The 25,588-nt window shown below is 40.0% G+C and overlaps 1 protein-coding gene across 9 annotated transcripts in view; it reads right to left on the bottom strand.

Annotated features, from left to right (window-relative positions):
- ZNF236 (zinc finger protein 236) overlaps window positions 1-25,588 on the bottom strand; it is a 74,105-nt gene that overhangs the window by 37,170 nt on the left and 11,347 nt on the right. For 8 of the 9 annotated variants that reach the window (XM_044426349.1, XM_044426355.1, XM_044426356.1 and 5 more), the window contains 10 exons: window positions 25,091-25,215; window positions 21,937-22,109; window positions 19,507-19,650; window positions 17,439-17,510; window positions 11,597-11,761; window positions 10,435-10,660; window positions 5,901-6,173; window positions 4,550-4,753; window positions 2,301-2,445; window positions 304-564 (listed from right to left, as the gene is read on the bottom strand). In XM_044426349.1, the coding sequence (XP_044282284.1) occupies window positions 304-564; window positions 2,301-2,445; window positions 4,550-4,753; window positions 5,901-6,173; window positions 10,435-10,660; window positions 11,597-11,761; window positions 17,439-17,510; window positions 19,507-19,650; window positions 21,937-22,109; window positions 25,091-25,215 (1,788 nt within the window). The remainder of the gene's footprint in view (window positions 1-303; window positions 565-2,300; window positions 2,446-4,549; window positions 4,754-5,900; window positions 6,174-10,434; window positions 10,661-11,596; window positions 11,762-17,438; window positions 17,511-19,506; window positions 19,651-21,936; window positions 22,110-25,090; window positions 25,216-25,588) is intronic. The other variant, XM_044426352.1, reaches the window with a different exon arrangement.

Below are 25,588 nucleotides of genomic sequence, written 5' to 3'. Positions count from 1 at the left end.
CTATGTATGTATGTATATTTATATCCCATCTTTTTCCTTTCAAAGAACTCACATAATTCTTCTCTTCCTCTCAATGCTATCATCACAACAACTGTGTGAGGTAAATTGGACTGGGAACCTGTGACAGGCTCCAAGTCACCCAGTGAGTTCCATTTAGTAGGGACTAGAACCCAGATCTCCTGAGTCACAGTCCCATACTCTTAAACATTATACCATACTGGTTCTCCTCAGTCAAAATTGGAATGAATATATCTTCAAGTACCAAATCTTTTCATGACTTTTAAAATGTTAATATATACATACCTATGCGTTTTCATATGTTTTTTGCAGTTTAATGAGGTTTTGAATGTTTTTTGACAATATGGGCACATATATGGTCGCAGGTCATTATGGATGCCCATGTGTCTCCGCAGACTCCCGCCAGTTGTGAATGCACCATTGCATATAAGACACTTGAAAGCTTTTAATCCAGTGTGGGTCCGAATATGTGCTTTCAGCACTCCAGCAGACACAAAACCTCGTCCACACTGGGAACATTTGAATGGTTTCTCGCCAGTATGTGAACTTCAAAATGAATAAAATAAAATAAAAATCAAAGAGTAACAGAAGGGAAAACAAATACATACTAGGTTGGAACTGTCAGGGTTATTAATTATCAGTAACAGGGAGGGGATTAGTCTCCGCGAAGTTTGCTCCCCAACTTTATTGTGCAAAATTTTACTGCACACTCAGAAGTGAGGCCTGCAACAAAATGTTACAGTTTTGAGGGTACAGATCATCCCATTCTATCCTCTGTCATGTTCTTCTATGTGCTCTGCCAGTCGTCAGAATTCCATACCCACCAAACACTTTCAGTTCTTATTGAGCTTGTTTGTGCTCCCCACCCCAATTAATAGGACTTTTTTTTTGTGAGGGAGTACTTTTGCAAACCTTCATGTTTCCCTTGGTCTGCTAAAACCTTCTTGTACATAGATGTAGTTGTTTTTTGCTATGTAAGGATATGCACTTGGAAAGTCTGCTATTCATATACAATAAACTGACTGCAGAAACAAAAATGCAACACTGTATCCTTTGTGTGCTTTGATGTGTGGATATTTTACTTGAGCCTGGGCTGGGAAAAAAGAATTAGAATAGGGACACCTGTCTATGAAGTTGGATCTTATTTCATGTGAAAAACAATTTAATATATTTTGAAGATTTAAATTGCAAGCTGTCTACATGCAATGAAGCACAACATATTTAAATGCAATTAAGTGACTGACTTGGTCTGCAAGGAAGTTTGAAGGAACTGTTTAAGAGGAATGGCTTTTGCAGTGAGCTTGGAAAGACTTTTAACTAGCATTTTTAATCAAGTTTTAATCACGTCTCACCTGCACGATTAACAATGGACTATCTTGCTGGGCTGCAGTACAGCAAAGCTGTTCTTATCCATGGTGCTACTTAATACACAGGGATACTACCGCATGTGCATGTGGGCACCACTTGAGATATGTAATCTCCACTTGAAAGATGTCATGTAGTGCAAATCTAGCAAATATTATTATTACCTGTTGGGCAGTGGCTGAACGCTACTGCAACATGGTGTCCTTATCACAAATAACCCACAAAGAGCTGTGGCATATCATGACGTTGATACTTTTTTTGGTGCATGGGTACAGATACCCAAAGGAGTTGTTTAGCACATGAAACCCCTGAGGAAGGAAGCAGTCTTGACATGTTGGGCAAGTTGGTACAAAATAAACTGGCCCCTGTGCTGCCTGCCACTTGGCCCTCGGCTGAATACATATCCCAAACACACCTTTTTGCATCCCTTGCCACCAAATTTGTTACTTAAATTGTCAGCAAAAAAGGAACAGCTGCTTTTCATTTTTTAAAAGAAAATTCTGTTTTTTCCTGCTCTATTATCCAGTTTTGACTAGAAATGTGGTGGTGCCATTTTGGCAGCATTGCATTCCTAAGGCTTCATGGGTAAAATAATTTCAAGGAATTTTTCAATCATCATTGATTTTCAGTTTGCAGGTCTAAAGCTACAAGTGTGTTGCTAGGTAAATTTAATGTGGTTTCATGCAATGGGAGGGGAGCAGTGGCCCTCTGGACAAGGAAAAAGAAACAACACAACATCTTGCAGTACAGTCTTTCCTGCCCTAAAGGCTAATGTTGTATGCTTCTGGAATGGAAGTTTGCAGATAAGTTTGAAGCAAGGCAAGTGCAGGGCCAAGGTGAAAGGCCAAGGAGGAACTATATGCTGTTCTTTAACAGTGCGAACATTTACAAACATCCTCTTTTTCTTTATAATTTACCGAATATGCTGCTTAAGATGGCAAGACTTTTTATATGCTCTATGGCAGTAATAACATTTGTATGGCCTGTCCGCTTCATTCCCAAAATTATTATTGAAGTAATTCTGGAAGAACTGGCTATTCCTTGGGATTGGCTGGATAAGGCCTAAGGAGAAAGAAAAAAGGAAGAAAAAGATGTATTATGGGCTGCTATTCTGGAAGTTTCACAGACAACAGAGTAACTTCAGCAGTAAATGCTCTAAAAAAGAGCTGTAATAATGTGAGGACAACACAGCCTCTCCTTCTGGAGTAGCAGGAGTTCAGGGAAGCATTGAAAAGGAGGGCACTGAGAAGTGTCAGATCAACAGTTGGAGTCAGGATCACATGAACAAGAGGGGGAGATTGTACCCCTCTCACATCACTACTTTTGCCACTTTTTTTCCCTTTTCACTGCTTTTCAACTGACAGCTCAGCAACTAGTCTCTGGCAATTGTAGACAAATTTCAAATACGTTACCTATTCCATTTTGCAACGCCCTTTGACAGCTGAAACATACAAGCCAATTGACAGAGCAAGATCAAATAGCCAGAAGGGTGCACTTGTGAAAGGCTTACCAAACTATTAACTAAAAAAATTAAAAAAATACTGTACATTTGTGAAATTTTCTGGGATAATTTTTTTTAAAGAGTGAAAAAATAGGGACAGTCACTTTAAAGTGCAGGTTGAACATTGGTCGAGGGACTGTCACTGGCAATAGTGCCAGCAAAATTGTGAAAAGTGGCAGGGATTTCTGTAGTTCTCAATAAGTGGGTCACTAGCAGATCTCAGCAATCCACAATGAAATTCCATTCCCAGGTTCTGATTGCATGTGTTGTTGGGGTAGCTTGCTATCAGAATATAAGCCATCACATGGAAAGGGGTCTTCTTGTTGTTGTTAGCTGCAAAGGCGTGTTCGACCCATCGTGACCCATAGACAACATTCCTCCAGGCCTTCCTGTCTTCCATCATCTCCCGGAGTCCACTTAAGCTCACACCAACTGCTTCAGTGACTCCATCTAGCCACCTCATCCTCTGCCGTCCCCTTCTTCTTTTGCCATCTATTGTTCCCAGCATTAGGCTCTTCTCCAGGGAGTCTTTCCTTCTCATTAGGTGGCCAAAGTATTTGAGTTTCATCTTCACTATCTGGCCTTCTAAAGAGCAGTCAGGGTTGATCTCCTCTAGGACTGACCGGTTTGATCGCCTTGCGGTCCAAGGGACTCGCAGGAGTCTCCTCCAGCACCACAATTCAAAGGCCTCAATCCTTCGGTGCTCAGCCTTCCTTATGGTCCAGCTTTCACAGCCATACTTTGCAACTGGGAAAACCATAGCCTTGACTATACACACTTTTGTTGGCCGGGTGATGTCTCTGCTTTTTAGTATGCTGTCTAGATTTGCCATAGCTTTCCTCCCCAGGAGCAAGCGTCTTTTAATTTCTGGGCTGCAGTCCCCATCTGCGGTGATCTTGGAGCCCAGGAAAATAAAATCTGTCACTACCACCATTTCTTCCCCATCTATTTACCAGGAAGTGATAGGACTGGATGCCATGATCTTAGTTTTCTTAATGTTGAGTTTCAAGCCAACTTTTGCACTCTCCTCCTTCACCCGCATCAAGAGGCTCTTTAGTTCCTCTTCACTTTCTGCCATTAGAGTGGTATCATCTGCGGTTGTTGGGATTTCTCCCAGAAATCTTAATTCCAACCGGTGATTCATCTAGCCCCGCCTTTCTCATGATGTGCTCTGCATATAAGTTAAATAGGCAGGGCGACAGTATATAGCCTTGCGGAACTCCTTTCTCAATTTTGAACCAATCAGTGGTTCCGTGTCCAGTTCTCACTGTTGCTTCTTGACCAGCATATAGGTTTCTCAAGAGACAAATAAGATGGTCTGGGACTCCCATTCAAATAAAAAAAGCCCACTGTTACCCAGTTACCCTCAACGGATTGTCATGCTGTAGGAACCCAGTTAGGAAGTCTGTTATAGCAGTGAGCTTGATATGAACAACCACACAACAGGCATTGCTTCTTATCCAAATGTTTCTTTACTGAAGGACTCAGCAGACTGGGCTATAAAAAAGCAGCAAGTTAATTAGAAAATAACTAATATTATACTGAAAAACAAAATTAATTTTAAATTTTTCATTAAGTATATGTTTGGACACTTGATCTTCTTTTCTTTTTTATTATAGTTCAATTCAGAATTCTTTACAAGGAAAATCAAACTATCCACTTTACCTAGATCTGTGATGAGGATTGGCTCTTGCAAAGGAATATCAGGAACCGGAACACTGGTCTTCCCTATTCGAATTTTTGCAGGCTTACGTTGATGCCGCATCTTTCTTAGTTCAGTGTGTTTAAAGTGAGATGCAATGTGCGTCTTTCTGTGACCTGATGTTCGGAACTTTTTATCACAGTGTGGGCAAGCAAAAGGTCTAATCCCTAAAATGAAATAAAATAAATCAGTATCAGCATATGGACATTAGCACATGGTTATAGAAACACACAGTGGACTTTTAAAAAAGTTTCTTTAATGCTTCTTATTATCTGAAAAGCTTGACAAAAAGGGTATATAAACAAACTGAATTTATTGAACTAATTTAGAAACATTTTACCACTATCTGTACACAAACTGAAATCATACGCACTTTGTTTTATATACTTCTTTGTTAATAAAATGTATGTATCCTTTGCTTTTATTCCTTGTTTTGACTCTTACTGGTTACATAAGTCAGGCTCAAAATGTTAATACATATCTGAAAATAAAGTCATCTTGGCTATCATCACAATTTGTATATACATCTGGTTGTGCATCATATTTAAACCTACAGTTCCAAAATCCTGAAAAAGATATCTACACAGAGAAGCATGTTCCCAACTGTTGCTCTCATTCTCTGGATCAGGATATTAGCTTACAGTTCTATTTCTATATTATGAAAAAGTAATATATTGGAAAAACTTATAGAAATCTAATTAAAATCTTGTTAACGTGTAATTATTTTTTGCACGAGGATGAATTATGCACCAGCTCCACTTAGATGTCATACTATTATTGAGAAGTGAAAAAGCAAGGCTTAGTGAGACTTGAACAGACTGAGAGTCCCAAAACTCACACACTCCCCATAGCTTTCTTTCCCTTCCATGTAGTATAGCGGGTTTTTTTAAAGCTTCCATTCTTGTTTTGCATTAATACTGCCTGCTGTGTCATTAGAACCAAGCAGACTGTGTTTAGTTTTAAGTATGATTAGTTTCTAACAAGTCAACTTCAAATCACAGTTACTAAGGCTGGGGTTCAAAAAATATCAATACTAAAATTAGCCAGAGTTCTGGGTTCATATGGTATAGCAAGCTGTGGACAATCAAAGTGGAAGCAAACATTCCCAAACTTCTTAAAACTAGAAGTCCCACCCAGTTGTTACTTCTTTTTCTGCTACTGACAAACTGCAATAAAATACTGAATTGTCATTTGCTTAATCATTAAAAACAAACTGAAATGCCTAAGTAAAAGGTACTATGATAAGTTACATTAACATTTTCTTATTCCCAAGAAAGCTCTTTCAATAGAAGTATTGTAATTGTGAGGACCTACCTGTATGCAAACGAATATGCACTTTTAAGCTTCCTGAGGTAGAAAAGCACTTCATACAGTACTGACACTTAAAAGCCTTAATGCCAGTGTGTGTCTTTATGTGTGCTGTGAGAGTACTCTTCACAGCAAAGGCTCGAAAACACTGTGGGCATTTGAATGGCTTTTCATGAGTGTGAATGCGAATATGTCGCACTAGATCACTGGGTTTTTTAAATTCTTTTGAGCAGTATGGACAAATATGCCATCGTATTCCATTCTCCTCACGTATGGAACCTGAAATATAATTTTAGACAAACCGGAACTTGAAAGAAACAGTCAGAAGCTCAACTGTGATAAAAAATACTAACTGCAAGCCACCTCAAATCCCAAAGCTAAAGTGATGCAGAAGGAAAAATAAATAGATCTGGATAAAAGTGAGCTTCTATTTAAATTAGTAAATGCATGCTTATATTTGTACTGTGATTACAATCTTTAGGAACATTCTGAGCAAACCCTATAAAAATTCATTAGTAATGAGCACTTACTGCATCCCAGATTCTATGCCAGAATTGTTAAAATATTAGATTGTCAATTCTAAGACATTCTAAGACACTCTGAAGACATTTTGCAATATGTCTTCAGCACACTAACTCAGCCATATTAATACTAAAGTAATAGTCATATTTCCCAAATAAATGTATCACAATATTAACAAATGATAATAGAAATGATAATATTTGAGATGAAATCTGCACCTTCAATGCTTCCCAATTTGGTAATCAGAATTGCAAGTAAACTCTGTCTCAAACTTCTCCTGTGACACAGTAATTTACAACAATGAAATCATGATGGTCTTATGAAGATGGCTCCCACAAAGAGAAAAAGGCAGAGAACACTTCAGGCTTGCAGAATGCCAGCACTAGGTTCCATATGGATTTAATCCATGTATCAATCCTCATACATAAAGAGACATTAAGAACTTCCAACATTTCTGACAGGATACTTGTGTTCCATGTTTTGCCCATTGGGCTCACATAGGCATGTTAGTAATCTTTGAATTCCCTAATACTTGGGAAAAATTCAGGGTTTGGGAGTACTGTGCAAATAGTACTCTTCCCAGAATTCATTTTACTGTTCTGTGATGAACTGGTACCACAAGCATAGCGGTGAACTGGCTCCTTCATCTAGGCAAGATTCACTTGTGCGATGATATAAGGCAACTGTAAACATACTAAGCAACTAAGGTAAATGGTTGGGCAACATGATGCAAGCAGTTATTGACAAAGAACCCAAAGAACTTCAGATAAGACTACAAGAGGGAAAAAGTCCACATGAACTTCTTTAAAGGAGGCGGTAATCAGGCCTGTACTAAAGAAGGCGTCCCTGGATCCAAAGATGGCTGCCAATTACAGACCGGTGGCCGACATCCTGTTTCTGGGCAAGGTGTTGGAGCAGGTGGTGGCGGAACAACTCCAAGTACTCTTGGATGAAACTGATTATTTGGACCCATTTCAGTCCAGTTTCAGACTCAGTTACGGTACTGAATCTGCCTTGGTTGCCCTGTATGATGACCTGTGCAGGAAGAGAAACAGGGGGACTGTGTCTATGTTGGTTCTCCTGGACCTCTCAGCGGCTTTCGATAACATCGACCATGGTATCCTTCTGGATAGGCTAGCAGGATTGGGAGTTGGAGGCACTGCTCTGCGGTGGTTCCGCTCTTATCTCAATGGCCGATTCCAGAAGGTGGTGCTGGGGGACTATGGCTCTGTGCCATGGCAACTCTGCCATGGAGTTCCGCAGGGGTTCATTTTGTCCCCCTTGCTATTCAACATCTACATGAAACCGCCAGGAGAGGTCATCAGGAGGTTTGGGTTGCAAAGTCTTCAGTATGCTGATGACACCTAGCTCTACCTTTTTTTCAACTAATCCAGGCGAGACAGTGGCTGTTCTGAACTGGTGCCTGGCCAAAGTAATGGGCTGGATGAGGGCCAATAAACTGAAGCTCAATCCAGATAAGATGGAGTTCCTGTTGGTAGGTGATTCGAGTTTCTGGGTAAGTGACTTGGGCCCTGCCCTGGACGAGGTTGCACTCCCTCTAAAGGACAGGGTCTGCAGCTTAGGAGTGCTCCTCGACTCGGAGCTGTCCCTGGAAGTCCAGGTGATGGCATTGGCGAGGAGCGCTTTCCTTCAACAGTGACACATGCACTGGTTACTTCCCGCTTGGATTACTGTAACGCACTCTACGTGGGGCTGCCCTTGAAGACAGTCCAGATACTTCTATGGTGCAAAATAGAGCTGCCAGGATGCTGCTGGGGACTGGTCAGTATTCTCACATAACTCCAGTCCTCTATCAGCTCCATTGGCTTCCCGAAGTCTGGGCTCAATTCAAGGTGCTGGTTATTACCTATAAAGCCCTAAACAGCTTGGGACCAGGATACCTAAAGGAACGCCTTTTTCCCTATATGCCCTTCCGCCCCCTAAGACTGGCAGCAGAGGCCCTCCTCCGGGAACCATCTTTGAAAGAGGTCAGGAGACAGAGAACTCGGAGAAGAACTTTCTCTGTGGTGGCGCCCCGACTATGGAATGTGCTCCCTAGAGAGGTCCGCCTGGCGCCGTCATTATATGCTTTTCGGCGCCAGGTCAAGACCTTTTTATTTGACCAATATTTTAACATAAAGTAATTTTAATTGTATTAGATTTAATTTATTTTAAATAGATTAGTTTTATGCTCAGTTGTGGAATAGTTAATTTATTTTATTTAGCATTTGAAGTAATGTTGTAAGCCGTCCAGAGACGACTGTGATGGATGGCATACAAATTTTCCAAATGAATGAATGAATGAATTTATCAGACTGAAAAAAATACAGATGTGGTTTTGGCAGAAAGGAGGCAAAATAGCAATGTTACATAAATTGCTATTTGAGACTAATGGGCCAGCAGAGCTTTGTGTTTAGCCCCACATACAAAGTTGGTCACTCTTCTCACTATTGTCATAACCATCCTATATTTTCAGATGCTCCCACACCATTTAGAACCCTGGACAGTGCAGTTCTGAATCAGCAAGAAGCTTGCAGCACAGGAGGCACTTTGACAGGGCTAAACATGCAGCCTGCTACTTGCACAAGTAAAATGTGCATATAGTTTAAAGAGATACCATAATTTGGGTATATTTCAGGTGTGTTGAAGTAAATGTTTTGAATTCAAACATTTTTGAATTCTCCTTCTACTTGGTTATCAGATATTGCAGATCACCTCTGCATATAGTATAAGACTACAGATCTGGTTTGCCATAATCCATTTTCCATGCTAAATTGAGTTCATTACTTTACGCTGAAAAATACAAAATGATAAAAAAGGCTAAGAAAATGACAGAAATGGCAGATAGGGAATTTACCTCTTTGCATCAACTAGTGGTTTGTGCTGATGTGTTTTGTCATTTTCTACTTTACATGTCAAATGTGACTTGCCCGCAATGGCTGAATAACAAAAAAATGTTATTGCAGCATTTGCTAGTATCTAGGTTTGACCTAGTCACTTCTACAACTTCAGTCTCTCTATCCATATTGTAAGCACTTACTGAAGGTGACCATGATTCATATCTATAAATACTAGATATGTTACTGGTGAATAAATATGGCATGGATGGCTTTAAGCAGGAATGGAACAGGGAATTGGATTAGTCCATTCTGCCTAATCCATGGATTTCATTTAATAAAATGAAAATCTTTTGTTCAATAACATCTTTTGTTCAAAGTCTAATGGCCCTCAACACATCTCTTTAATAAGAGATTGTCTAATGCAATCTAAATACTGGTTGTGAAATGCAGCTAATATGTCTTTTAAACCTATCTTTCAGCAAATTCCAGTAGGTGCTTCTTCTGGTTAAGAAATTATTACATGAATAAAGTCTGTACTAGAACACTGTAGTTGCTCTTTTAAATAACTTCACTGTTTCATGGAAATTAAAAAATGGTCAACATGAATAGATTCTCCATGTCCTCTCGAGAGTTCAAAGACTAATATTACAACATTAAAAAGGCAAAGCTGTAATGACACTAATACAATCACCAGGCATGCAGTTATGGCTGAATGATGAATGGTTGCGAAAGGACTGCGACTCTGAGCCCAAACACAACTTTGTTTGTTTATTGGATCTCTATGCATGAGAAAAGGGGTTGATTAGAAGAGCAAGATTGATTGGGATTCCCTTTTTTTTCCCTGCAACAAAGCAGGCTCCCTCCTAGTACACTGCATTCAATTAACCTTTCTTCTTTATTTTGTGTTCATTTTCTGTCAGGTTTTCAAAGAGAATAAAACTGGTTAGAACAGATCCTGTAATTCCAAGCCTAGAACTTCAAGGGGCAAGAGAAAGTGGAGAGCTAGAGGGTAGGTGGGAAGATACAGTCTAGTATATACCCAGTCCAACATTTCTTGTCAAAAGAACCTCCATTCTAGTGAATAAAGAGGAAAACTCTGTGGGATGGTGGCAATGAATTTGAAAGAATAGTAAATAATACTGTTCATTTATTAATATAATGAGCAATTTCAGTGTTACCAGGTAAAAATGGGGACTTTTTCTTCAGAACCCTTTTCTCCTTCTTTTCATTTTTTTCTGGATTTTCTTGTTCTTTCACTTGTTCTGTATTGCTGGAGTCAACTTGATGACTGGAGAGATTCTGAATATCTGTATTTTCATCCTGACTTGGAGGAGTTTTACTTTCATTACAGTCAGTATTCGCTGAAACTGGGATTGAAGATAGCCCACTATTTTCCAAGGCTTGCTGAGAAAAACAATGTTTGAAACTAAGAACAAACATTTGCCTTAGCCAAAGAATTGATAAAGACTATATGCATACATACATACATATATATATATAAGTGTGCATGCACATGTGCACAAGGAATTATGTTTGAATTATTGCAATCTTTAAGATTCTAATTGAATTTGAACATTTGTAAATCTTCTGATATACTCAGCAAACAAAAATGTTATCTACAGCATGTTACACTAGCCCAGCATTTCAAACTGTAAGATAAACTGCATCTCAGTTTGCTGAAATTAAAGCAAAACTCCTAAGAATTTCAACCCACTGCAAAGTTGTTTAACTTTCATTTCCCGAAATAGGACATTATCGGTCAACTCATTAAAAAGGACCTATTCTATCTGATGTTATTGGTATCATTTCTTTCTTAAAAATTTTGTCAGACAAAGTATTTTCTTTTCTCCCATTTACTGCTTACATTAAACTTGAAGTCAGATGTAGCAGATACTTTTGTATAGTATAAAAAAGCCTGAAGTAAGACCCAGCACTTGGTTACACCGTTACTACAAGAATTCTTATCTTAAATGTTCCTGAGACATAGTTGCTACACATTAAGCAGCAATTACCTATGTTTGGCAATTCCCTAGACACAGAAACATGTTTGAGGGAAGAAGAAAGCAGTCATGCACCACTAACCTTCAGGTGAATATACCCAGAGCCCTTCCATTCTGAAGCAGGCTCACAAGTAGCACATGCTGCTATTCTCAGCCATCAGGAAATCCTGGCCACTTACATTTCAGTATCATTTTAGAAAGGCCTGAGTGTGTGCAAGAGAGGTATCAGGTGGCCTATTCACTAAATTTTAGGAAATTCAGGGTACTGTTTCTTTTTCATGGGTAAATTCTCTCCATCTAAAAAGGGATGAAAATGACAGTACAAAATATAATAACCTACCTGCAAAATGTCTCTGTTGATTCCAACAGCCATAGTAAGTTGCTGGCCAGGTTGCTGGGATTGATTATTTTCTACTGGCTCTGACAACTCAAGGAGTTGCTGAATGACATCAGATACAGACTGCTGACCCTGATGCCCTGAAACTGACGTTACTGGATTTTCTGTCTGTGGGCAGAAAGAATATAGCTTTGAATGTACAGTTATCTCAAATGCTCCAATATTCTGTCCACTTTTTTCATTGTCCAGCTTTCATGCTCATACACAGTGATAAAGAATACATTGGTGTGAGTGAACTTGGCCTTAGTTTTCAATGAAATGTCCTTACACTTGGTAATATTTTCTAGTCCCTTCACTGCTGCATTTTCAAGTCTCAGACAGCTTCTGGTTTGTTGGCTGTAGTTTGAACTGATGACTGAGCCAAGGTATGCAAAATGTTACACAATTTCAATTTCTTCACTGTTGCATTGAAGTAGCATAATTTCTATAGTCATGATTTTTATTTTCATGATGTTCAGCTGCGGTCCTACTTTTGCATTTTCCTTTTCACTTTCATCAGGAGTCATTTCAACTCATTGTTGTTTTTTCCCCAGTAATATAGTAACCTCTACATAACTTAATGATTTATCTTCTAGCAATGTTCACTTTCTTCTCTGATGTTCCAGCTTTCTTTATGTGTTCTGCATCCAATGAACAGACATGGAGATAAAATACACCATTGTCTGACAACTTTTCCTATAGGAAACCATTCCACTTATCTATATTCTGTCCTGCCAGTAGCTTCTTGTACACAACACAGGTTTACATATCAGGACAATTAAGAGCTGAGGTACACCCATTCTTTCATGACTGTTCACAGCTTTGTGAGTCACACAGTCAAAGGATTTGCTGTACTCAGCCTTTATAAAGACTGTTCTTATTCTGAAACTGGTGCACTCCAGTGACTAACAAATATTTGTGACATGATTTCAGGTGCTCTTCCTTTTCAGAATCCACTTTAAACAACATGCATTTCTCACACCATATTGAGTAAAATCTTTGTTGCAGCACCCTGACCATTATTTTGTTTGTGTGGTTGTATAATTGGTTTTGTATGCAATGGTTCTATAGTAGCTGCATCCCTTAAAAGTAAAGGTAAAGACTTCCCTTTGATGTTACATCCAATCATGCCTGACTCTAGGGGGCAGTGCTCATCTCCGTTTCCTAGCCAAGGGAGCCAGTGTTTGTCCACAGACAGTCTTCATGGTCATGTGGCCGGCATGACTAAACACTGAAGTGCACGGAATGCTGTTACCTGCCCACCGAAGTGGTACCTTTTTATCTACTTGCATTTGCATGCTTTCGAACTGCAAGGTTGGCAGGAGCTGAGACTGAGCAATGGGAACTCATTCCATCGCACAGATTCGAACCGGTGACTTTTCAATCAACCAGACCAGCAGCACAATGGTTTAAACCACTGCGCCACTGCAGTCCCTTGCTGCATCCCTTAGAACTTCTTTTTGGGACAATAAATGTTTGCTGGACCTTTCTAGTCTGTAAGCCATCTTCATCAAAGTGGCACTGGAGTCATACATAGCCTTCCTCCTACTGCCAAGAAGACAAGAATCACGTGATGGGAGTTAGTGATGCTTGTGTATCCTCTACCTGTTCCATATTTGTTGGGATATTCTTGTTAAGATTGGAACCAAGTCATTCTCTACAGCATGGATTATTACCAATCTACTCCAGGCGCTGTATTCCTTCCAAATGCTTTCAAAGCAGCTTAACTTCACTTTCTAACAGTGCAGGCTTTTCTTTAGCATTCCTCCTCACAGAAGTCTTTCATCCTTATATGCATTCTGTATAGTTCTTCTGTATACTACTTCCATCTTCTCTTTATTTTATTTTGGTCAGATACTATGTTCCCCCTCTTGGTCTTTCAGCAGTCCTAAAATAGGTTTGAAATTTCCATTGATCCCTTGGATTTCTGGAACAGTTCTCTTGGTTCTCCTCTTTCGTCATTCTCTTCTATGCCTTTGCACTGGTCATTGTAAGAGTTCTTCTTGTCTCTACATGATGCACATTGAAAAGTTGCATTCAGGATTCTGACCCAATATCTAGTGATGTGTGAGAAATTTATTTTGAGGGTGAAAATCCATCAAATTCCCTGGGCTCTGCTCCACGGACTCCAGCCTGCATTTTCACAGCTGTGACTCCAACTTCCTGGCAAACATGCCCAGCATCTGTGCAGTGCTCACCAGGAATCAAGTCACACATAAATGTCCTCTAAGCAGCATCCCTTTTCCATCCATGTGACTTGCAGACTTTAGTTCTCCCACACACAATGAGGAAGAAGGTTGCCGGTTGCACAAGCAGGATTTCATGAATGTTCAAAGACTTCCTTTCAGCTCAGCTCACCTTCAAGAACAGGGGCCGAATATGAGCAGAAATCCACAAACTGAATATTGCACAGTTTCATCACAACACAACCTGTGCCTGTCAACTTTTTGCTTTGTAGAAGTATCACGTTTATATTCTGTCAAAACCTTTAATGAAGTACAGGCAATTCTCTATTTGTATATAATTTTAGGTTCATAGACAGACAAATTAAGTTCATTAATGTGGCATTGAGGTCAAAGCCTTCCTCCTACAGCAAAAAAGGCAGGAATCATGTGGTGCAAGTTGTTTGAGTATCCTCAACCCGTTAGCTCCTCCATTTTTCTTACACCCTGTAGCAGAACAATAGCTCATATGCTATAGAGGAAGTAAGCTGCATATTGCATATGGTGCAGAGTGATGAGTTTTTCTAGTGCAGAAATGGCCAATTTCTGACCTTTCAAATGTTTTCACCTGCAGCTTCCATGATGCTTCATCACTAGCAATATTGGTTATAGCTGATGCAAGCTGTAGGCCAAAACATCTGAAGGTTGCCCAGCCCTTATCAAGTGAATTGTTGCCCAGGTAGCAGTCTGCTACTGAACCTACATTATGCCCCTACACACCAAGCTAAAAGTAATGTAAATGGATAGTATCAATGTTCTTTTCTCCCACTTGCCATGGGAGGAATACTCAGCATTTTGAGGGCAGAGCATACTGAGTTCTCCAAAATGAATATTTCTCTAGGTGCCAAGTCCTGAGTTGGAGGACAAAAACTCACTGAAGACATGGACTAGTAGAATAGGAGTAAAAAGCCAACACCATTAAACCTTCTAGAATTTTGAAATCAATTGATCTTTTGTCATGATCTGAGAGGGCAGGTGAGGATGCTTCATGATTAACTGTCTCATGGTCACTGTACCTATGAATATGGACTCTTTTTCCAGATCCTGAATGGGAAGGGCTATTGATTTAGTGAGGAAAAACCTTGGGATGTGAATCCAGGAATTCATTAACAGATTCTCAGTGTACTAAAGCCTTCTTCAGGAAGTGAGTTGAAAAAACATAGCCTAGAACAGACTTCCTCTTCTCTTTTCTTGCTTTCAAGATGTCAGTAATGATTATTTCCTTTATTTTCTGTACAAAGTCTCTTTGGGAAAAGAATCCAATAAACTATTTAGTTTCCCAGAATAAAATGCTAGCCACAACAATGCTTGCCTTCCAATATTTATACATGGGGGGAGGGGAGAGGGGGAAAGACAGAGAGATAATTTTATGTTGTTGACTGGCTTGGCAATATTTACAAAGGAAGGCATGGTAAACTTGTTTACTGAAATAGATATGTCTATAGATGCAAAAAGGCCATGCTCAAGCACAACATTTAGCCAAATCATTCTCTGGTTCCCTGCCTTTAAACATCTCTGCCCAAGGTTCACAAACATAAAGCCTGAAGAAATATATAGGAAGTTGTAGAACCTTAACATGATCTGAAAAATAAAGAAAATCAATAAACATTTGTACACTGTTCTGTAAAAAGCATGAAACTCTTGCATAAAGCTGCCTTAGCCACTTCTTATGATAAGACTAGATGTGGGCCTGGATCACCAGTGTCACACTATGAAGATTCACCTGTGCACTATCTTGACCTAGGGTGGCTCATTGTCAGTAAGGTTTCAGAAGTCCTGCTTCAAGCACCACTATATTTTTTTCTATTGACTTAAGTCCATTCATAGCAAAGAGCATTTCTATTCACATTATAGCAGAATTCAAATAACACGTGTGTGTGTGGGGGGGGAGTTCTGCAGAAAGATGAACATGGACTAATGATGAAACTTGATTTCTTATGCTAAATAAATCTGTAGCATGAATAGTCTGAATTTTATATTCATTTCTGAATATAAAATGTATCTGATGAATATGTATGAAATAGATCTTGCAAGCCTGTACTTCCAAGGTACTATGAAGCATCCTCGATAAATCTGATATATGCTCATTTCTTTTGTGCACCCATATTAGCTTGCTTTTCACTTTTCTGCGTAACAACCCAATTTATCATCCAAAAGAAGGCCAACTGATTATGTCTTTGAAGAATAACCACAAAACATATTAAATATTCAAGTGGCTGTCAGATACATTTTAATGCTGTAACTAAAATCTGTAAGCATGATTTTCATTATAAAATGTTTATGGTACAAGGAGCCACAAACAAATATACTGGGTAATATATATATATATTTCAAGAAAGGGATTTGTGAAGAATCTGGTATGGGGATGGCAATTTTCTCAGCTCAGCATGCTGGACTTCAGCTTGCTTTCTCTCTGTCCTAAGTGTGACATGCATTAAGCACTCAGGCATCCAGCAGAAAGCAAGTCCAACTGTTGCACAGGGATAACTAGTGAGACTGCCTACACACCTGCTGCACAAGCGGAGTTCTGCTTCTGCACACATGACATGGGAGCTTTGTATCTGTCCCACACAGGCTGTGTAATCTAGTTTAATTGTGTGCATATCTCTTGCAGCCTGCATGCACATTATCACAGCAGCATCAGCATGCACAAAGCCATGATGGTAACATGTGAAACAAGAAAGAATGCCTTTGAGCAAATGCTAGGCATGTGAGAGGCTGAGCACGCACTGTGTCTGCGCACAGTGTGCATGTACTGTGGGCAGAAGTTGGGACTGCACCTAGCATGGCCACAGGATGCACATGTTGCACATGGTGTTTGAGCACTGCATACATTGTGGGAGAATAATTCAGTGCAAACAATGGCTTGCTAGCATTCATGACCTGCAGATGTGAACTCAACTCAATCACTTCCTAAGTCAGGGTCAAGTGCAAGAAAGAAGTTGGGAAAGTGCAAGAGAACCAGTTACCATGTGGATCTTCAGATCACCATTTCAATAGTTTTTAAAAGAAGATTGCATGACTATCTCTGTATTAAACTGCTAAGAATAATGGCAGTGTTTTCCTACATGGTCATCTCATATGGTGGCCACATCCCAGAGAAGCTCTTAGATACTGCATTCTTTTTTGATTTGCATGAGGCTCATCCTCCAATTACTAGGATCACCTTCCTAGTTCTGACAGCACTACTGGACTAGATTCAGTCCCCTTCAAAGTAGGTGATCTGCACAGGTAAGGCTTGCCATGTTAATCCCCTCTTCATTGCTATTCTTGAATGCAAGAACACTCCCTGCACAAGCTACAGTCCAGGGTGCTGAGTTGAGAAAATCTAATGGATTGCCATCTCACAAACTGTCTTAAGTAAATGCCCTAATTACTGGATTAGGGCAATCTTCATCTGGCACTCCTCAAAGTTACCAAAAAACCCCACTCTTATTGGATAACAACAGAGTTTCAAACCTATCTCTGAGATTACTGGATCTCCTTAACAAAAGTACAGTGATATGGAAAGTACTTCAAATGGATATCTATGAGTTTATACCACAAAGAAGAAATGCAATTCAGCTATGAATTAGAATACTCACCGTCTTCCATTTACTGTCAGCAGGCTGCAATAAATTAACTGTTGCTAATGTCAGTGGCTGAGGCACAGAATCCTATGAAAAAATAACAGAGTGTACAAAAGTAAACCTAGTGTACAAAAGTAAAATATTACAAGTTTTAACAGTAAATTGGGATTTACCATTAAAATTTTAATGGATTTACATTAGGATAAGGAAGCTACAGGCCTTGAAAAAGGTTACCTACCATATTTTTCGCTCTATAAGATGCACGTTTTTCCCCCTCAAAAGTAAGGGGAAATGTCTGTGCGTCTTATAGAGCGAATGTGTGTGTGCCCGACACCCGGGACGCTGCCGGCCCGTCTGACCACGTGGCACCACCTGGCCGGCACGCGTTCAGGGCGTGCTGGTCCGCCCCCCCCCCCCAGGCACAGGTGAGAGCTATGACGCTCAGGGGGAGCGGTGCAAAGGAGGAGGAACCGCAGGCTTTAACCCGCCGGCTGCACGGGGAGACGGACTGCTCACCCCCACCGCCTGGGAAGACCTGCCCCCGCTGCCGCTGCACCACCCGGAAGACCACTGCCGGCACGCCGCCAGCCCGGCTGCACCACGTGGCACCACCTGGCCAGCACGCGCTCGGCGCGCGCTGCTCCACCTGCCCTGCTCCAGCACAGGTGAGAGCTGTGCCGCTCAGGGGGAGCGGTGCGGAGGAAGAGCCACAGACTTTAACCCACCGGCTGCACAGAGAGACAGACTGCTCACCCTCACCGCCCGGGAAGACCTGCCGCCACCGCCCCGCCACCCGGAAGACCACCGCCGGCATGCTGCCAGCCCAGCTGCATCACACCTGGCCGGCATGCGCTTGGCGCGCCCTGCTCCGCCCCTTCCTCCGGTGCAGGTGAGAGCTGTTAATCACAGGTCAGTGTGTGTTTTCAAATGGCAACCCGTCTTTTAATGAAGCCGATGGGGAATGTGTCTGTGATTATCAGGAAGCTTTCCATGGATCCCTCCTCTAAAAACTAGGTGTGTCTTATGGTCAAGTGCGTCTTATAGAGCAAAAAATACAGTAGTTGCTGACAAACTGTAGCAACCATTGTAAATATATTAAATCCCCCTCAGTCCCTTTAAACTTTATTTTAGACATCACAAACTCCAGCTTGATAACTAGTTTTCATGGTCTCGATTTTAATAGATATTGTCAGCCCTTTCACAGACCTTGAACAGCACACTGGAGGTGCTGACAATGGCTGGAAAACAAATGCACACGCAGAGAGAAAGCAATACAGTTTTGCAAAACTATGCAGGTATTTTGCAAATGTGGAAATCAGAAAGCCCACTGTCAAAGTTCAACAGGAACAAACCCTGGACAATAATCCAAAGAAGATACAAACAAGGTTTGGAGAAAGGGCTCTTTCCACTGCTTTCTATTAACACATGTGTAAAGGCAAACTATCAAGGGAAGAAATAGTGTGAGAGAACTTGGCTAGCAAAGAGAAGACAGTGAATTCACAGCTCCTTCACAGCTAATTCTCAACTTTTTTCTTTCTTGCCTGACTGTCTTCAGAATAGCTGCTCATTTTTACATCTCAGTATTTTTCTGGGGGGTCCTCTCCAAAACAGAGCCATTGTGGTGGTTAAAGTGCTGGATTAGGGACCTGGAAGATCTGAATTCTAGTCCCTACTCAGCCTTGAAGCACACTGGGTAAATTGGGGCCAGTTGTCACTCTCAGACTATCCTACAAGACCAACCATGAAAGGATAAAAAATGCATTATGTAAGCCAACTCGGAGTCCTCACAAAGCCAAACCAATTCAAACCAAGCCACAAGATATAATGCAATGTGATAATAAAATGAGATTTTTTCAGATAATGCGCCTGTAATTTGTCCCTTTCAAAAAAAATGGCCTAAACAGGACTAACACTGGATTAAAATCACATTCATACACATCAGTCTGTCTACCTGTATGTATGCATTCAAGAGTATATGTCCATGCACACACATGCAAAGAGAGAGAGACATACAGATGCAAGCCAAGATATTTAACCCCCCTCCTCCCCCACTTAACAAAAGAAATTAGGATGTAAATGTTACCGTTGTAATGTGAGATGTTTCCGTAGTAGAACTCGTGTTCTGTGTACTACTCATATGCATCTTGCTGATATGAGTATTTAAGCTGCCTAAACTTTTGAAGATACAACTACATTCTGTACAGTTATATGTAGGACCATTCTTCACCTTTTGGAGCAAAAAACGAAGATAAAGCTCAATAAAGGAACATTATTCTGGCAGTTATACAACTTTTCTAATTGCATAGCTGACAGAGCAGTCTAATGTGCATTATACACTCTAGGCAGAAAGATCCAAAAAGGCTAAACCACATCACTTAGCATAGTGCATGACATAAGCATCCTAACAGACAGAAACCCAGGCAGGCTGAAAAGGTAATCTGTTCTGCCAGAAGTTTTCATACTGTAGGTAGACAGACACACCAAAAATATAAATAGAGATAAAATGGGTTGGTGGGAGAGTCAGCTGGGAAGTAGTTCCAGGATACTGTAGATTATTTATTCAACTTTTCAGTAAAACCTGTTTTATTACTGTTGGGTAACTTCTCTACTGTAGGTTCTCTACTCTACGTTCAGAAAATAAGCTGAGCTACTTCTGCTTAAAATCAGAAATAGTCCAGCTTGTTTTTCCAAGCTAATCAAACTCTGCAAGTCATAACTACAATTCCCAAGAACCGCAGATTATTTCTTCTGGGGACATTCTTAGAATAGTGGATGCAGAGAAAGATAAATTTCTTTTGCTCTACTGCCTCTACCACCAATGCCTGAGTTGGGCTTAGAGGCTGCTTGTGTGGGCAACAACAAGAGGCACTGCTACAGGCAAAAAGAAAAAGACTGAGTAGGGACAAGTTTGGGCATAAAAAACTTCTGCAAGTGCTTTGAAAACAGCTGATGACATGAAACAATGAGTTGACTGACACTACCAGACAGGCAATTTCTAAGGGCTCACTATTGTCAGAATAATATCACTGATACAGTGAAAAGCATCACTTAAAGCAGTAGTTGGTGACTTGGTGCCTTCCAGGACCCTTAAGTCCATCTACCAGACCTTCCACTATCCTTTCAGATGCTCCCCAACCCCACCACTTCTGCTTGATTGCCTGCTGCTTGCTCAGCATCTAGAAAGCAATGTCAGCTGATTAAGAAGTTGCCAGGAGACTGCTTGTTTGCTTGCTTCTGAAGTGAACATAACTAGAGGTAGTAGCATCAGTGTAAGCTAAGGTGAAGGTGAGTGGGGCAGAACAATGGGAAGGGATGTAGTGTGGGTGTGAGACTGGGGTGAAGGATATCCTCGGCAGCAATAAGAAAAGGAAGCTGGGCAAAAATGTGGAAATTTTGGGAGGGAGTGGGCAAGAAATTGTGTCTTTTGGTCTGAAGAAAACATTAATGTGGCTGCAGTCCTGGGGGAAGTGAAGGGAATGTGCCTATGGAGCTCCCAAATTACCTCCCCCCCCCCAATTTAAACAGAAGATGCTATTGGGGATCTTAGGTAGACAGGGAAAGGGGATTCATGAAGGAATGCATAAGCCAGGAATTATTTTTTCAACTTTAATATAAGCAAGAGAAGAATTTGGGGACCTTGTAATTCTTAGTTCTGCTTTAAATTGAGGATTTACAAGAACCTGAAACTTTTGTCTGGGCCCAAGATGCTTTGTAGGCATCCCTAGTTTTGAGATAAAATGAGCTTTTGACCTTTATTAGGAAAATATTGCTTTAGAAAAACCTGCTCTTGTATGTTGCAAAAGCAATACATATTAAAAATACATATTTTTGCTCTGCTATTAGTTATTTCATACATTATTACCTGAGAGATATCACGGATGGTTGTTCAGGAACTGGGCTTCTTCTTGAATATCTTTTACCCTTAAATCTACATTAGTCCTTTCCCTTTCTTTCCCCATTCCTGTCTGAACCCTGACCAATGATCACTGAGCCTTTATTACCTTTTACCAATGCATTTGACTATAGCTAGAGATAAATGAAGGGTATGCCCTGGTATCAGAGCACACCCTTCTCCCTCCCCAACCATATCCAGGATCACCTAAGTGGACTGTTTAAGAGAGGGTTTCTGGGAAGATAAAACTGAGTACGACAGAAAAAAGAATTAGAAAAAAGTATTAATTATGAGGAACTGAACTGAATCAAAGGAGATCTATTGAGAAATATAGAAGGAGCAGGAATAAAAGTGGAAAGCATTTCCTTTCTCCTTCTTCCCAAAATATAAACAACCTGTCCCTGAAACTTCACAGGTAATTATCTAATTATTGTGTAATATTGCTATGATTATCCCAGTAATATCTATACATACATCTAAAACAGAAGAAATATACTTTTATGGCCGCTAGCATCTCACCATACAATCAGCTGAACAAAAATTGTGGAAGCACAGAAAACCGATATAAAAATCTTGGCATAAAGTAGGTTGGCAGTCACTGAAAGCAACTGTTCTATTTACCTCTGAATGTACTCTCTGAACATGTGACTGAAGATTGCCCTTCTGAGAAAAGGCTGCAGGACAAAAGGCACAGGCATGGGGTTTTTCACCAGTATGCTTTATCATATGGGTTTGCAATGCTCCCTTCTGATTAAAAGCTTTTCCACATTCACTACATTTAAATGGTCTTTCACCTGAAAACACACACACACACACATACATTATAACTATAAGACACAGGGACATGTTTTAATTAGCATTAATATTAGAATAAAGAACACTTGCCACATTTTGTCCAACAGTTCCCCCAAAAATTGCCCTGTTAGAACTTTACCCTCTACTGTACAATAAAAATGAAAGACAGTAGCACAATGTATCATACTGCTTTAGATGCACTTATTAGTGTAGCAATAGAAAATAATCACTTAAGAGGTGATCCCACACCTACTATTGCATGTGAAGTCAAGGATGCAGATGTACAAGTAGCTATGGAGAGCCCTCTTGCCAAACACACTTGCATCAGTTTCTACATATATAAGAAATACACCATGCAAAAGGCCTTGGGAGAGGCAATCAGAAGTGTTCCTAATGTAATTTCATTACACCTGACCTTCTAGCTCAGGCGCACAGTCTGTTTGTACTTGGACTGCACCTGGGTTTGAGCTGGATTAGACTATGAGGATGGTAAGGATTATACAGTTTAATTCTGCACAATACTATGCAGCACTGAGTAAATGAAGAATCCAAACTCCTTACTAAAATAATGAACATTAATACAGGTATCCCACTATGATTTTGAGATGCATCCATTTCAACAAAAATACTTAGTTTCATTTCAAAGATTCTACTAAATTCTCAAGAAAGCAATCCTATACAATTCTATCAAGAATGAAGTTCTATAGTTCCCACCAACTGCAGCTGGTATACACGTTGGCAAACTTCAGATTAATGTCATCTTCAAGCAAAATGTTTCAAGGTGCAACAAACATTTGTAAGCCACCTAGAGAACCCTCAGGTTATAAGTTGACATAGAAGTAGAAATAAATAAGTAAATCCAACAAGAAAATCTTTTCCTTCGTTCTGAATACTACTACTTACCTCCCCCCTTTGAGGAACTTTCTCTGGAAAAAATTAGGCTGGGGAGATCTAAGAGGTCTCAATTAAAAGGGATCCAAGGGTGCCCACAGGGTACAGGTTATTGCCTACCAGAAACTGCTTTCCTAATGGAAGCTTTTCAAACTAGCTCCAACGTAAACTGAGAGAAGCCATTATTTCTACCCATTTGCAAAGGATTATGTTAAAAAGCTACAGTAGAGAACACTAAGTGAGCTTGAATTTGTTTAGAAATTAACTGAGATGTTTCAACTTTGGGAATTAACCTCAGCTATTTTCAAGCAAATCTGACCTAAGCTAGGAGAGCGTGTCCATGTGTAGTTTAATTGAATCTCTTTAATGGTTCATGATATGCAAAAGAAGTGCTGAAAATAAAATATATTCCACTTAAGGAGCAAAAATGAAAAAGTTAATTTTAAGAGCACAGCAATTCTGACCTCTTGTGTCCATTGTATGCACTTCACATGTAAAATGAAACTGTTTCATACTAGATTCTTGGTTACATCTGAAAATTAAAATCAGTTCTGTCTCAATACTATCATCCTGAATAGGGCAGGTCAACAGAACTTACAAAGGAAGATCTGCTGACCTGCCTCACTCCAAAAATTAACATTTATAATATTTCCAAAAGTTGCTTCAGAGAGTGCCAATTCCTATCACACTGGTGGTATGCTCAAGTGGCATAAGATAACTTGGCAGATGCTATACAGGATACTGCCTATTATGGCATTAGCTTGCTTGGCAATGTGTCTTAAAGGCCAACCTGAGGCTGTATCTACAACTTCAAAATGAAGGTGTTTATTTTTTATATGATAGTACAGTATTGCATTGCAGTCAGAAACCCAGTTATGGAGTTATGATCAAAAATTAAATTGAAGAAGCTAGCAAACACTTAAATGGCAACAGGAAGCTATTTGTTCAGAATCAACTGCCACGTATTACATGGATGAAGAGAAGTGGGAAATCACAAGGCCAAGTTTTAAAAGATCAAACAATCAAAAGCTGGCACAAGCAACTTGATGTCTATGACTTAGTACACATGCCTAAATAGTGAACCCTCAACGATTCTGGTATTCTGTAATCTCCTCCCATTGTATATGCCCATTAATCTCATCTCATATTGAATATTTTCAGAGTGGTTGGGAAAGATGCCAGGCTCATTCTGTAACCCACAATCTGTACCTGATACATGTTTGGACAATATTTTGCATATGTGATATTAATAGCAATGTTTACTATGTAAAACATATTCATAACCATTAGTGTATCTGTGCTTTTTTAGGGAGGACCAGTACAGAGTAGCAATGTGTGATGGATCTGATTAGGGGAAGGGAAAACCATTAGATTTTCTCAGCTTTGTTCCCTGGACTCTGGCCTGCTTTCTCTTTGCCTTAAATCCAACTTGTGCTAAGTGTTTGCTTCAGCATGGGCACCCAGCAGGAAGTGGGTCCAAATATTGCACAGGTATAACTGATGAGACTATCTTGTACACATGACAGTCTTTGTGTACCTTGTGCAAGAACAATTCAATGCAAAGAAAGGACCCACTAGTGCTCCTGAGTATTCGCAGACTTGCTCTCAGCTCAACTTATTTCCTTGGTCAGAGCCAAGCATCGGAAAAAGGTGTAGTAAGCAGAAGAGAGAGATTCTGGATGGATCGTTGCATCCCTAGTATCCCTAGGCCATCACATTTTTCTTCTGTGAATAAGGATCAGGAATTTTATTATCCTACTTATCAAGGACGTGTAACAACAAAATAAATTACTGTACATCAGTTGAGAGCCAGCATGACATAGTGGTTAGAGCACTGGACTGAAACTGGATTGTAGTAGCCACTTTCCAAGAAGCTCACTAATTTCGGTCCAGTCACTGACTCTCAGCCTAACCTACTTCAAAGGGTACATGTGAAGTTAAAATGAACAGGAGGAGAAGGATTATCTAGGCAATCTTACGTTCCTTGCATGGAAAAGGCAGAATATAAATATAACAAATAAATAAGGGAAATTAGGATCGCAGAGATTTATATTTTCGAATATGGTCTCTGTTAATTCCTTCACCTTACCTGTGTGTATTCGAACATGTCTTGTTAACTGACTTGGTTTCTGGAACGTTTTTCCACAGTGTGAACATGAATATGTAAACCCACTTCTGTCAATATTTCTGTTGTAAGATCTGGTATTTGATACCCTGTGGACAGATGTCAAGCAGTGAAATGTTATGGCAAATTTGATCCTAACCATCACTTCAATTGAAAGGTAAATCATTCCTGTCATTCTGTTGTTGTCCCAGCTGGTTCTGGATCTACCAAGACTTGCAATTGCAGCTCAGGGACACTGCAAGAAAGTGTTTTCCTGTAACTACATGGAAAAGGCCAGTCACAATTGTAGCATCCAACATTTTATTCTAACAAACATTACAAGCTGAATTCATATCAAATTCATGGCACAAAAAGTAGACTAGCTGCCCTATTATTAGTACAAAAATGGCAGCACTTTAGGATCTTTTCAAGGTTTCCATTTTAACCATCTTGGTCCTTTTCTTTTCTCTCTCCTACTGATGC

Source organism: Varanus komodoensis, unplaced genomic scaffold (genome assembly GCF_004798865.1).
Source record: "Varanus komodoensis strain SLA01 unplaced genomic scaffold, ASM479886v1 scaffold17, whole genome shotgun sequence".
Taxonomy (NCBI): Eukaryota; Metazoa; Chordata; class Lepidosauria; order Squamata; family Varanidae; genus Varanus; species Varanus komodoensis.
The sequence above is the reverse complement of the archived record's forward strand: the minus strand, read 5'-3'. Positions and strand labels throughout refer to the sequence as shown.